Below are 13,260 nucleotides of genomic sequence, written 5' to 3' on the forward strand. Positions count from 1 at the left end.
CAAAAATGAAATATATTTCTTAACTGAAACAAAGCTTTACACATGCACAGAATGTGTGCTATTTGTAGTAGGTGATTCGCATAAAGGGTCCAGTTTATAAACAAATTGCTGCCAATCTTAAGACAGTTTTCGTTGACCGCAAGTAGTAAAATTTATTTTTTCCATATTCTTGTGAGCACAGTTCCATCATCTATATATTTGGTGGTCATTTGATGTTAATATGAACATTGAACATGTTAAACATCTGTTGTTAAGCAAGCCTACATTTGATAAAATAGACCAATTAATTAATCATTACTCCCCACTGTTTCAATAGTTTCAAAAAGTACTTCACCTAAACTTGCATGGTAAAGTTTTCCTGTAAAGTCAGAGAATAGTCAGACATAATAAAAAAGTTTAGGAACTTTCAATGTAGTCAAGTATGCTAAAAGGGGCATAAGCTGTCAACTTGGACAAAAACTTTAAAATTCTGAACCGTGATTTAATTTATTGTTGAAATGTGTTTAAAAATGAAGCGAAATAAATCCGAGAGTGAAAAATAGCGACCTTCAATCGAATTTTATGAATTTTTTTTATAAAATGTCTCCGCAATTATTTACTTAAGTACAAAAATGCTTCTACCATTCTTTTTTTAATTAAATAAAAAGAAAGAAATTCTAACATAAAAATTACAACAAAAGATTACATTCAAGATGTTACATTTGAAATTAAAAATTTCTAATATGGCATAGGTGATTTTTATGTACTGCAAAGCTGTTTTAGTCAGTTTGGTAATGATTTGATAACATGTACAGGTACACAGCATCATCTCCTAACTTGTTTTAGTTAAAAAACACAAATTACAGGTTTAAACTTCTTCACAACATCATTAAATTGAATTAAAAATATCCTTAAAAAACATTGTTAATTTTAACATCATTTCATGAACTTTAGAGTTGGTCATTTTTAGGTTTTACAGGCCTCATGTATATTTCAGTAAGAAACAGTTTATTCAAAAACTTACACTTAATGCATTAAGACTTGATACTTGCTACAAACAAACCTTATTTTCCAAAAACGATGAAAATGAATTTCAAAGTTATGTTACCCTGCATAAGGAAAATGAATACATTTCACCACTTGGGATTTCATTCTTGACCAAAATTTCTCAATTATGTCCAATACCATTGGAAAACGTTTAGAGAGTTTCACACACATAGGGAGGGGCAATATATCACAATTTCTGAACATCATAACAATTATACAAGTTCCTAATATTTCAGGAATTTAATAGTTAATATACTAATTACAACCAAAATAAGCCAATAAAACGATACATCAACCCATCTATCCAACTATTTGTTTGTAGCAATTTTCCTTACAGCATATTACGTTCCAGTAACTAACATGTGAAAAGGTTAATGGGACATTGTAAGAAGCTGGGCCACCTGTGTAACTGTGACAGAATCAAACTGAACGGGCTGAATGTACTCACTGTGTGTTCCAAGATAATTGGTCGGTCATAAACCTTCTAAATAAACCAGAATATCATTACTGCAGAGTCTGGATTTGTTGGAGAATTTGAGACACCATTCTTTAAAAGCCTTTGATATTTCATACAAATATTAGTAAGATGTGTTCATGTCAGTCAGTTTAAGCCTCAAAAATAGTTCACACCTGATGAAAAATAAAGTCTTGTTTTCCAGAAACACAAAATGTGATCCTCTCTGTATTCAAAGAATTGAATAAATAGAAGTGTAGAGTAGGTAAGAAGTATATCATTTTCATGATGCTTGCCGAATACTTAGCTACGTAAAATATACAGGGTACTTCTTGGGAGTTTTTTTTTTAATGCATAATCTGGAAATTTTCAATATAGAAATCATTTCTTGAGAATTTACGACACAAAAAATTATCTTATAAGGTTATTTAACCCTTTCAGGTAAAGACGGAATATTGTTTTGGGAAAAACAAATTTTAAAATTTATTCATCATGAACATTTGAGAAGGAGAAAACTGACAAATTAGAAGTATGACTATGATATTCAGTTATAATTTAATAATTAAAATGATTCAATTGATAAAAAATTTATATACATATATATTTCATTAATATGATTATTCTGGAAAAAGAAGTACTTACTGTCCTATGCCAGAGGACATGCTGTTATTTTCCAGGGGATTACGAAAAGCCATGTTGTGGTCCTCTGGTATCATGAAGGCTCGTTAGTGTAATAATTCTCGTTGATGTTGGCTATGGTCGGTCCACAAATCTAATCAAAACCCAGTAACAATGCAGAACAACTGAAAATAAATCACAAACTTTTGAAACGATTGATCATTGATGTATATTAATATACGAGGATATCAGAAAACATACATGTCTTGTACCCTTATTGAGTGCTAAACTGCTTTAACATTGTTTAACCTATCCATATACACTCTAAAAATGGAATAACCTTTTCCCAGTATTTAAGACACTCCCATTCTTTTTTGCTATCATATAAATTCATTTATCATCCCTACCCCCAACAGGTCCATCTATACATACTCAACAGAGAGGCATATATTGATAAAAGCAACACTCTCTGATAACTGAATGTATTGAAACAACAGCTGGGTTTGGATTTCACATCTACATCTTTTAAATGCTTTAAAAAATTGGTTACACATGTACCTCACAGCTTGTACTTCAAGTGAATTTAAGAAATAATTGTTGCCTAAGGGGCACAGACAAGATTTAGGATCCCTGGACCAATTTCCTGATATCAGCTAGTGATAGAAATATATATTTCATAGATAAATGGACCAAAAATATTTCTACCCATGCAGGCCTGGATTTCTCGAAACAATCTGAAGTCAACACTTGGACTTAATTCTGATTTTACTCAAATTTTGACTTTTCAAATAAAAGAAAACTCAAACTGAAGTGCGAATTTTTTTTGAGAAATCCAAACCAGGTTACATTTTATATTTACTTAAAACAGGACACCTGAAATCACATTTGTAAACATGGTGTTTGTTTATGTAGACAGTGAAACGAATCAGTCTCTCATCAGAGGGCGAATCAGTCTCTCACCAGAGGGCGAATCAGTCTCTCACCAGAGGGCGTGTTACGCAAGCTTCACTTACACCTCTGTCAACACTTGGAATCACGTGAAAATATAATCACATGAAATAAACAATCATTCTCATTTCCTCTCCCTTTAAAAGTTCTGGCAACAGGTGATACATCAGGCTCTTTTCATAGCCCATATATATTTACCATTTAGCTGTTTGTCTCCTATTTTACAAGTTTTATTGTATATTTTACAGCCTTTCTTACTTTTGATTCCATGTTTACATTTAAATCACCACCACGTGAATGCCCTACATATAGTACGAAGTCGTTCCAAATTTAGGATCAGAAAACAGGGATATTAAACAATTAACAGTTGAGCATTAATTTAACTGCACCAAAAGCATTTCATAATATGACTAAATATTTAGTTTAAAACATAAATCATAAAATGTTGGATCTTAGAAAAACATAAATGTTGGATCTTAGAAACTTTTACTAGATTTCTGTGAAAAGCTGTTAACAGAGGTGTAGTGCGAGTAGCACACGACACTGTGTAGAGAATGTGAGACAAATGTGCACACACTTCATTGGATTGTGAACAAATATTTCTCATCATCCAAGAAACCACACGTGTTGACAGGTAAAAACACTAAAGTTTCTGAAAAGTGTGTCAAAAGCATTCAACATTTTGACATAGGATAATAATAACGAGGCCCCATATACAAAGAAAAACAATAAATGAAAAGGGTTTGACATTTACTTTCTTTTTTAGCACGAGACCAGTCGGGCTACTTCAAATGACTTTTCCTAGACTGCCCTTACATTGACAAACCATGATTTTAGAGAGAAAAAAAAATATTGATATGTTACTTTTCTAATGTCAGACATGAAGCCCAGCTACTACTGAACTAGGGCTGAAACAATTAATCGCGGTTCACTCAAACCGCGATTCACGGCATTCGGTTCAACATCTTCACATTTCGATTCGGTTCATGTTTACATTTTTTTCCGGAAATAAAGAATTCAACACGGATTTGGTTTTTTACCTTACAATTTAATGGCGGACGCTAACTCGGGAATCGTGATTAAAAACTCTCCGGCAAATCTAAGGTCCCCTGTATGGAAACATTTTGGTTTTAAAGAGAACGTAACTGCGGCAGTATGTAGAATTTGTTTCACAGAAATAAATTATCAATGCTCTTGGCAATTTTATAGCAAGTGATATAATAAAGACCATATTCTGTTGTTGAAAACGATGATTTTCAGGGGGAAAATGAAATAAAAACATGAAAGTTGTGTATTTTTTATTGTTTATTAGAGTTTTTGACAACTATTGAATTGAATAAAAAATAATCGAATTGTGGCCTAAGAATCGAAAATTGAACCGAATCGTTTCAGCCCTATACTGAACTTTTGTCGGACATTTACAATTTTTGTCAGTTATGATTAAATGATTACCGAATCCTTGTCTTGAAAGTTAGGTAGACAAAGCAGACCAGTTGGTGTCATTGAATTCCCACTTTTGAGTATGGATTCTGCTCCGACTCCCCAGGTCCAAATATCAGCCCTTTCCCCTCCCAAAAGTTAACATTTTCTTCCCAATTTAACTTGCACTTTTCCCAATAATAAAAATTGGTGAAAAGCATGTTTGTTAAATCATATAAGTTCAATGTGAATTGTTTATGTATGACATGACAAAAACGTATCAATTCTACATTACTTAGAAAGAATAGTAAAAAAAAATTAAAAGTTTCAAGAAAAGAAAGTTAAATATGTAAAATGAAAGGAAGAATGACATCAATTCGTGTTTGATTTCTTGTTTGATAAATTTAGCATGTTTACAATGTCTAGGTTTTCTCAATTTGAACAAAATGTTGACAATTTTTCCCAATTCGAAAGCCACAGGACCCTGTTGAAAAATCACTGATAATGCAGGGGAAAAGAATCAGAGGAATCTCGGATTATTAGATTAGTGAAATACTTGCCCCCCAAAACAGTTTATACACTATTTAAACCATAAATACTAGAGTAGATCTACTGTACTAGTATCTAGATTATGGAAGAAAAGGGTTTATTTAGTTAATAGATTCTAGTTTAATATTGAATTCAAGAGCCTATAACTAAAATAAATTGATAATGATATAGCATATTTAAGGAAAATTTGTCTATCAAAGCTGTAAATGATTGAAAATATCTGAAAGCGTGTCTAAATCTGCACAAGAATCACAACTCAGCTGTAATCATTCTTGAAGTCCTTGACCTTCCGAGGAAAATAACCGACGTTTCAACCACACTCAAGTGTATGTGAATATATCAACTTACTTTTGAAATAAGATAGCAATTGGAACTACATCACGGAAAATAAACGATGATATCCGACATTAACAGTAATCACTTGATAAATCTCTCAATTCATGCAGTAGAACTCTTCTTTTCCTAAAGGTACGAAAAAAATAAGTAAATGTTAAAACCGAGTACGATTTGATGATCCGGATTGTGATATTAATTCACGGGCATTTGCTCCAGTGGCGGATTTAAGGGGGGGGGGGGCTAAAATCTTCAAATTTAAGGTAAATCGTTGTATCTTGTTCAGAAAAATGTATTAAATGATATAAGAAGCAATAATTTCTTCCACTCACTGAGAAATAAATGACAAAATCTTTTGATTTCTTGAATTACTTTGATGGGATAACTTAATTTTTTCCAAAAACCCATAATATTTGCGTCATTTCATTAATTTCATCTTATAAAAAATGAGAGAAAATAGTATATATGACTAAATAGGAGACATATTTCAAGCCCTATAAAATCTGTAAAATCCAGGAGCTTTGCTCTGGACCCACTGGGGGCCTAAAGGCGCCCCCAGACCCCCTGCCTCATACCCCCCCCCCCCCCCCTGTAACTGCAATTCCTGGATCCGCCCTTGAGCTCCGCTGTACATTAAGAAAAAAAATAATGTTAGACTTACATTATATGATCTTGAATATAGATTTTTTTCTCTTTTTATCATCTCTATACTAATTTAAATTCTTGCAGTTCTAAAATAACCTAAAAGAGAAGGGAAAACTGCACCTTTATGTTTCAGACACATTATCGGTTAATATGACTTGTAACATGCATTACTTTCTGGAGGTTAACAAAACACAATCACAGAAAGTGAACAAAACAGGTTCCAAGGATCGCGGACAGATTGTTAAGTTCACTGACTGGGTATCCGTGAATTTTGAAGAATTTATAATAAAAAAAAACAAAAAAAAACAAGGATTATACATTTCCGTGTAAAAATGATCCCTTTTTTGTTTTGTTTGGTTGGTTGGTTTTTTTTTTTTTTTTTTTTTTTTTTCTTTTTGTCTTTATATATATATATATATATATATATATATATATATATATATATATACATACTTTCCCCAATCCCTATACGACAAAATTAAAATAAAGGAGCGGATTAAGGAGCTGATTTTAATCAGATTGACTTTTTCCCGTAATCCGTGATTTTCCAGACCCGTGACTGTCCGTGTTTTGCAAACCGCGATTCTCTCCATACGTAACAATGGGATGACGTCATACTAGTCTAACGTCACATTTCCTCTGTTGCTACAACAAGGTGTATCTGGCAAAGCGCAGTGAGTAGACTTTTCTCCTTTTAAAAATTGTGTATCACACGAATTTAAAGCTCGGGGATCCAGACCGCATTATTTGAAGTTAAGTCTGTGATTTCCTACTTTTGTTCACTTAGTGCCAAATTTAACAGCTAACTCTATTGATATGGAAGATACTGCAATTGTTTGTCTGTGTACATGTGTTTGTGAGAGGGGTGTTCTGCAACTAAATTCATTTTTTCCATCATTTTAGATCTGAAACTGATTGAATTAACATTGAAATGGACTCAACCATTTTTGACATCGCTGCCGATAACAAACAGGAGATGGTAAGAACTATACTTCTGGAATAAATGTTTTTCTTCTTATTAATATTTATTATCATATTAAAATGGATATTATTTTCTAATTGATGTATTGATGAATTATTACAGAGTGAGTTTGTTGGGCGGAAGAAGATCCGTAAAACGATCCAAAGAATTGAAATCATCAAAGAAAAGTACGCAGGCGTCAACGTAAGTTTTAGACGCTCGGTGGGTAAACTGTGCAGTGTGTTATTATGAAGTGAAATTGAATTGCAGATTCTGTATGTAAATCTCTATTTCCAGATGTTTCTGCCACCTTGGGCGACAGACGCCTATTTTCAATCCCTTCACAAACAGGAGACAAAGGTACACCACCAGTTAATCAGATTTGAACTAATCTGCATGTTCATCTACAATTTTAGAAAGAAAGAAAAAATCTTTAACATTTCTTTTTATTCCTGAAGGCTGACGTTTTGCTTTTTCTTTGATCCACACGTTAACAACGTTAGTGATACAGAATTAGTACTGTAAAATTATAGCAATTTAACACTATAATGTTCTATCAGCAATGTAATACTAGTAATTTACATTAGTCATGCAATGTTAGTGATATAACTTTAGTAATCATATACATGTATTATAAGTATTATAACATAGCTGGCAATGTTAAATGTACATTAGTAATGTAATGCAAATGAAGAGGTCAGCCGGCTTCGATCGCCGGTGGCCAGATAGCCCAATATGGAAGACCACCTGACTAAATATTCAGGGGGGGCGGAGTTCGAATCTCGGTCTGGTCCGTTGTATTTTCTCCCTTCCTGATACACAATACTAAGTAGAACAGTGACACTAGACAGCATGCGTTTTAATCTGAAATAAGTTTCATTTCTGTTACAGAACTTCCACGTGCAGGAAAACATACCCGAGGATGACACTGAAGATGACACTGAAGATAACAATGGAGATGACAGTGAAGAGCCTCTGCCATGGAAGCTATTCATGTTTAACATCGACACTTTTAAGATCCCGATGCAGGTATTTTTATTATTCGTTGCATTTGTGATACGAGTGACACCACGATTGTCATTTAGGGTGTTAAGGATATGTATTGTTACTTGTTTCCCCAACATGTTGCATCCACATGCAGTTTGCAGTCTATGTAACCTGTAGTTAATGTTGTAAACTTTCTTTCTTTTTTGAATTTCCTTCTTTATAAACTGTCTGACTGTTATGCCCTCTGGTCCCAAAATTGGAATAAACTTATCTTATCTTATGTATTATAATAAGCTGCTTTTTATAAGGAGACAGAAAAGGACACTGCTGATCATGAAGAACTGGAAGACAACACAGAACCGTCAATGTCACAAAGTTCTCCTGTCACCAATGCACATGTAGAACTGGTAAATATGCTTACAAATGACATTAATTTTTATAACTTGAATTAACGTAAACATTTCTAGGAATTCATAAACGTTAAATTCTATATATGAAAGTTCGGGAGTAGCACTGTAGGGATAATTTGTAATGCATTATCTAAGTTGTACAAAGTCGGGACATTGGTCCTTGGTACATTTATATGAAACTCTGTCAGGAAAAAGAACACAAAGTACATCCATATAATGTCTTGCAATACACCGGAATATCGATATTGTATTGTCTAGCCCTAACAGATCACAGTTTGCTTTGAGATATAACATTGTAATGTAGGCATATTCTTGATGGGTCATGACTTTGTAAATGCAGAGGATATAAATACAAACCGTTCCAGATATTGGGAGTGTATTGTACATGTGTCTGTCACAAAAAGGTGTGCCCAGTATTACTCGAGTACTGGACGAAGTAAAAAAAAAAAGAAAAAAAAAAAAAAGATTACTGTAAAAGTTTTGCTGAAGAGACAACATATTGTTCATGCCTGGATTGTAAGATGTGCAGAGCACTCCGAGTCGGAGTTGAATATGCATTGAGTATTTCTCGAGTTGAGTGTACGCCAGTGCTGTGGGAGGATATTGGTCTGTTGGGATTTAGGACAGCTCTATATGTCATGAATTTACAACAAAGATCGTATAAATTACAGGTGCCTAAACCAAAGAAGCACGGACTGCGACGAAGACTGTTGAAGTTTCTCGGAATGAAATGAAATACTCGTGAATTAACATGGATACAATACAAATCTTTTCTAAATGTTCTGTGTTATATCTAAAACGTCTCGAAATAATGTTCTCAGTTAGATTAAATATGTTAACGTCATCAACGTGTTTTCTTGTTTTTTGTTTGTTTTGCTGTTTTTGTTCGGGGGGGGGGGGTGGGTGGGTGGGGGGTATTTTTGAACTTCCTTATAATTGCACTAAGCCATGCTTGCAATTGGTCAGCGTCCGTCGTTGTCCATTAATGATTGAGCATTCTTAACTTTGTTCTTGATAGCTACAAGTACTGATATTCCAATTCTTTTGATTTGGTATGAAGCATCTTGGACATGGGGGAATGAATTGTAGATTTCAGGACTCCTGCATTCTGAGGCCTAAGAGCGGGGCCAAAACTGCCACAATTGACCAATTTTCAATATCTTCTCTACAACCTCACATTTATAAGAAAAACTTAATGCTAGTTATGTAGGAGAGGAAGACCAAGCAGCTAAAAAAAATTGACTGGAGTTCCTCTTCTACGTAACTAGCATTTAGTTTTCCTTACAGATGTGCGGTTGTAAAGAGGAGTTTTGAAAATTGGTCAATTTTCGCAGTTATAGCCCCGCTCTTAAGCCTTCAGTAGTCCTGAAATTTACAATTAATGTCCCCATGTCCAAAAGATGAGCACTTCATACCAAATTTAAAAGAATTGGAACATTACTACCAGTAGCTATCAAGAGTACTTTTAGTTTATTTTTTTACACACAATATATTTATAACTATAAAAAGTGCATGTGTCATACATAAAGCACATGTTCACCAAAAATGTCGGAATTTGTATGCTTACACATGCAGAAGATCTGAACTTCAAACAATCTATAGTATGTTTTTACTTGAATAGTATGCGGTATATCTATTCATTGTGAACATTTGTAATTTTATTTACAAACGTATGCTGCACAAAAACTGTTTATTGCCTATTTTCAAAATATCTTATATTTTCAAAATGCATAGATTTGACATAAACAGACAAATTTACATATAACGAAATCTACATTCATAAATATGCAAGACATACATGTACATTCATTCAAAAAATAAATTTCAGTTTTGAAAATACAAATTTACACTATTAGCGCTTCATGAGAAGTACGCCTGCGTGAAGCAATTCAGTCCATACCCTTATATTTTTAGTAACCACTCAAAATTATGGCCAAGGTTAAAAAAATTAAAAGTAGGTCAAATTTTAAGGTGAAGATCACAAAGTCAAACATATTTGCGCGTAAAGAAAGGTATTGTCACAAGGAATACACAATTGTGAAATGTGAAAGCCCTATCAACATTCATTCAAAAGTTATGGTTAAAGTTTTTGCTGACAAACAGACGGACGGACTAAAAAGTATATGCGTCCCGAGTCTCCGATTATGGGGGCATCAAAATGAAATTAAACATTTGCTTTTTAAAAGCATTATTTTGTATTGGTATTTAGAATTTTTCTGGGGGGAAAGGGGGGGGGGGTTGTGTAGATAAGAGTGCACTTTTAATTTTGAATCGCTATCAACAATAATTATATATATTCATGTTTCAATAATTACAATAAAACCTAAGGAAAATAATGTTTTGCTTTTTCATTTCACTAATGAACAGAATTTTCTAAAGTACTTCATACATCGTGCAATCTGAACTCTCATAATTTGTACCGTGTACACTACGTTGCATTATTCTAATTAAATGGGCGGGGGGGGGGGGGGTGTTGGTATTAAAAAGTGATTTGTAGGTCTGTTTCATTAAATATATTGTATACAAGTGAAGTGTAGATGAATACCTGTGTTTGTACTCGAGTCACTATGATACAAATACATTATTCATTGATTACATAGAGGCTTTTCTTCACTGATTAAAACAACTAATATGACGTCATAATTCAAACGACTTTAGGCGATTCTCACAATCTCACAATACACTCACAAATGAGAGAGAGAGAGAGAGAGAGAGAGAGAGAGAGAGAGAGAGAGAGAGAGAGAGAGAGAGAGAGGGGGGGGGGGGGGCAGTCAGCCGTATACACTGGGTTCGGAATTACACCAACCTGTTGCATTTGATTTGAAAATTTTATCAACTGTGTGGTCAGGTGTCTGAACTGAATGGGAAAAAATGAAATGAATTTTTAAAAACTAAATGTAACCATAAATTATAAACAAATACGTCAAGATAAGTACATACATGTATATTTGATTTCTCTTCTACATCCTTAGGATGTGTAACGCGTTCATTCCACAGCCACTTGTTTCATACATGAGTCCCCCTCCTCAAAAGGAGAGGGGGATGTATGAAACAAGTGCCTGTGGTTCATTCAGGGAAAACTGTCACGTAGTTGAGTTTGATTTTGACATAAATAAGTAAACTGAAATTGAAAAACACATACACAATAAATCAGAAATATACTTATACATAATGTACAAAGGGATGTCAATGAGTATAACACCCTTATCTTTTTGTTGTTGATGAAAAGGTAGATTAAAGCGGCTATAAATGGAACATGTCAAGACCGGGACCGGTGTTATATAGTAGCCTTTCCCCCTAGCCATCTTTCCCCCTGGAAAAATGGCTATATAGTAGTTCCCCCCCCCCGGAAAAATGGCTATATAGTAGATCTCCCCCCCCCCCCCCACGGAAATGTGGCTATATAGTAGGATTTCCCCCTTTTATAGCCAGATTATCCCCCTAGGAAAACCTACTACACATGTATATAGTAGATCCCCCCCTCCTCTTTTCATTCCGGTTACGTTTACAGCGGACCATTCCCATACATATTTTTTCCATTCTGAAATTAATCCTTTTCTGGCTATTCATTTCTTTTATTTTTATCCTAAATGGAGAGTTAATTTCCGAATTCCCTTGATAGGATTTTTTTTTTTGGAAATATTTATTATTTAACCAAACATTTCATTCAGTCGAATGTTATGTAAAACAATTATATATTTAGAATGTAAAATCAGAATATTTCGTACTTGTTAAACAGCACCTATTTAGGCAACTCAGAATTTCTTAGTTAAACAAATAAGTATTTATCGTAGCGAGAAATCAAAATTGTTTCTCTCCATTAGATTAACACAAAAGCTTTTCATACAGATAGTGGAGTAAAAATTAATTTCTACAACTCTGTTGATTGTCTACCCCTGATTCCAAATTGCTGCTACTAAGGAATCAACTCGCTTTCCCGCTAGACATGATTCTTAACACTTCATTGGGAGAAATTGAGATTTTTCAATTGAATTAGAGGTTTGTGAGAGGAACACCCCACCCCACCCTCCAACTGTTCTCGGGTCATTGGTGGATTGATAGATGTGAACATGTTATCGATATACTCGTAATTACTCCAGGCGGTGTAACTCCCAGCTGTACTATCAGTAATCAGTACTTTGATTTATATATATTCGTTTACAAAATTTCTCCAAAGATGAATTTATTTTGATGGAAAATATTTGATTTTTAACATGCACTCCTAAAACTTTTTAGCTCACCTGAGCTGAAAGCTTAACTATTATTCATTTTGCCATCTCAATTTATTACATATACATGTTCATACATGTATAACTACATGTATCTGCTATCCTAAAAGATACTAGATTGTTTTAAAAATTGAGTTTATATATACCTATAATATTTGGACCCCCTGGAAATATTACCTGGATCCACTCCTGACTAGGTCGTTTCGATTTCGTTTTGTGGTTTTGCAGTTGCCCTTATGATCAACACATACAAACGAAAAAGCAAAATGACCAAAGTGTACCGAAAAGAACGGCCTCAAAACCATTTTGTTTCATCTAAAAATTCGAAGTAAACATGTTTTAGACAATAATAATGTATTGTACATTCATCATTTCAAAACATTGAAAATGAATCCTCATGAGAATATAAAAGGTACGTATAATGATGTACATACAATCTTTTTTTTTTTTACATAATGCCTTTTGTTCTATAGTTCAGACTTTACGTTAGCAATGATTATCAGAAAAACGTTTTTTCTTTCTTTCTTCTTACTTATAAGTTTTTTCTTAATATATGAACAAATTCTTTGCTAAGAAACACTTCTAATTCACAAACGATGTGTTAAAATAGCGCAGTAGAAACGCACAGCTTCTTACAACTTGTGTATTCATACCGACCCGCCTCGTAGAGGCCCGTATAAT

At 33.7% G+C, this 13,260-nt stretch overlaps 2 protein-coding genes across 6 annotated transcripts in view; one reads left to right on the top strand and one right to left on the bottom strand.

Moving 5' to 3' along the window:
* The window catches only part of LOC125674268 (CCR4-NOT transcription complex subunit 2-like), a 28,454-nt gene extending 22,936 nt beyond the window's left edge, over positions 1 to 5,518 (bottom strand). For 2 of the 4 annotated variants that reach the window (XM_048911395.2, XM_048911397.2), the window contains exons 1-3: positions 5,363 to 5,518; positions 2,123 to 2,283; positions 1,475 to 1,510 (exon numbers count right to left, since the gene is read on the bottom strand). In XM_048911395.2, coding sequence (XP_048767352.2) covers positions 1,475 to 1,510; positions 2,123 to 2,196 — 110 coding nt within the window. In that variant the 5' untranslated portion in view covers positions 2,197 to 2,283; positions 5,363 to 5,518. The remainder of the gene's footprint in view (positions 1 to 1,474; positions 1,511 to 2,122; positions 2,284 to 5,362) is intronic. The other 2 variants (XM_048911398.2, XM_056161111.1) reach the window with 2 other exon arrangements.
* Positions 5,519 to 6,442: 924 nt separating this feature from the next.
* Positions 6,443 to 9,189, top strand: LOC125675117 (uncharacterized). Of its 2 annotated transcripts, XM_048912615.2 has the most exons (7): positions 6,443 to 6,666; positions 6,896 to 6,971; positions 7,077 to 7,157; positions 7,251 to 7,313; positions 7,845 to 7,982; positions 8,249 to 8,347; positions 9,022 to 9,189. In XM_048912615.2, the coding sequence occupies exons 2-7, from the start codon at positions 6,924 to 6,926 to the stop codon at positions 9,082 to 9,084; spliced, it is 492 nt and encodes a 163-aa protein (XP_048768572.2). In that variant the 5' UTR covers positions 6,443 to 6,666; positions 6,896 to 6,923; the 3' UTR covers positions 9,085 to 9,189. The 2 variants fall into 2 exon arrangements, with proteins under 2 accessions (XP_048768572.2, XP_048768574.2); XM_048912617.2 differs by having other exon boundaries at positions 6,443 to 6,971; positions 9,022 to 9,183.
* The last annotated feature ends 4,071 nt before the right edge of the window (positions 9,190 to 13,260 follow it).

Source organism: Ostrea edulis, chromosome 3 (genome assembly GCF_947568905.1).
Source record: "Ostrea edulis chromosome 3, xbOstEdul1.1, whole genome shotgun sequence".
Classification (NCBI taxonomy): domain Eukaryota; kingdom Metazoa; phylum Mollusca; class Bivalvia; order Ostreida; family Ostreidae; genus Ostrea; species Ostrea edulis.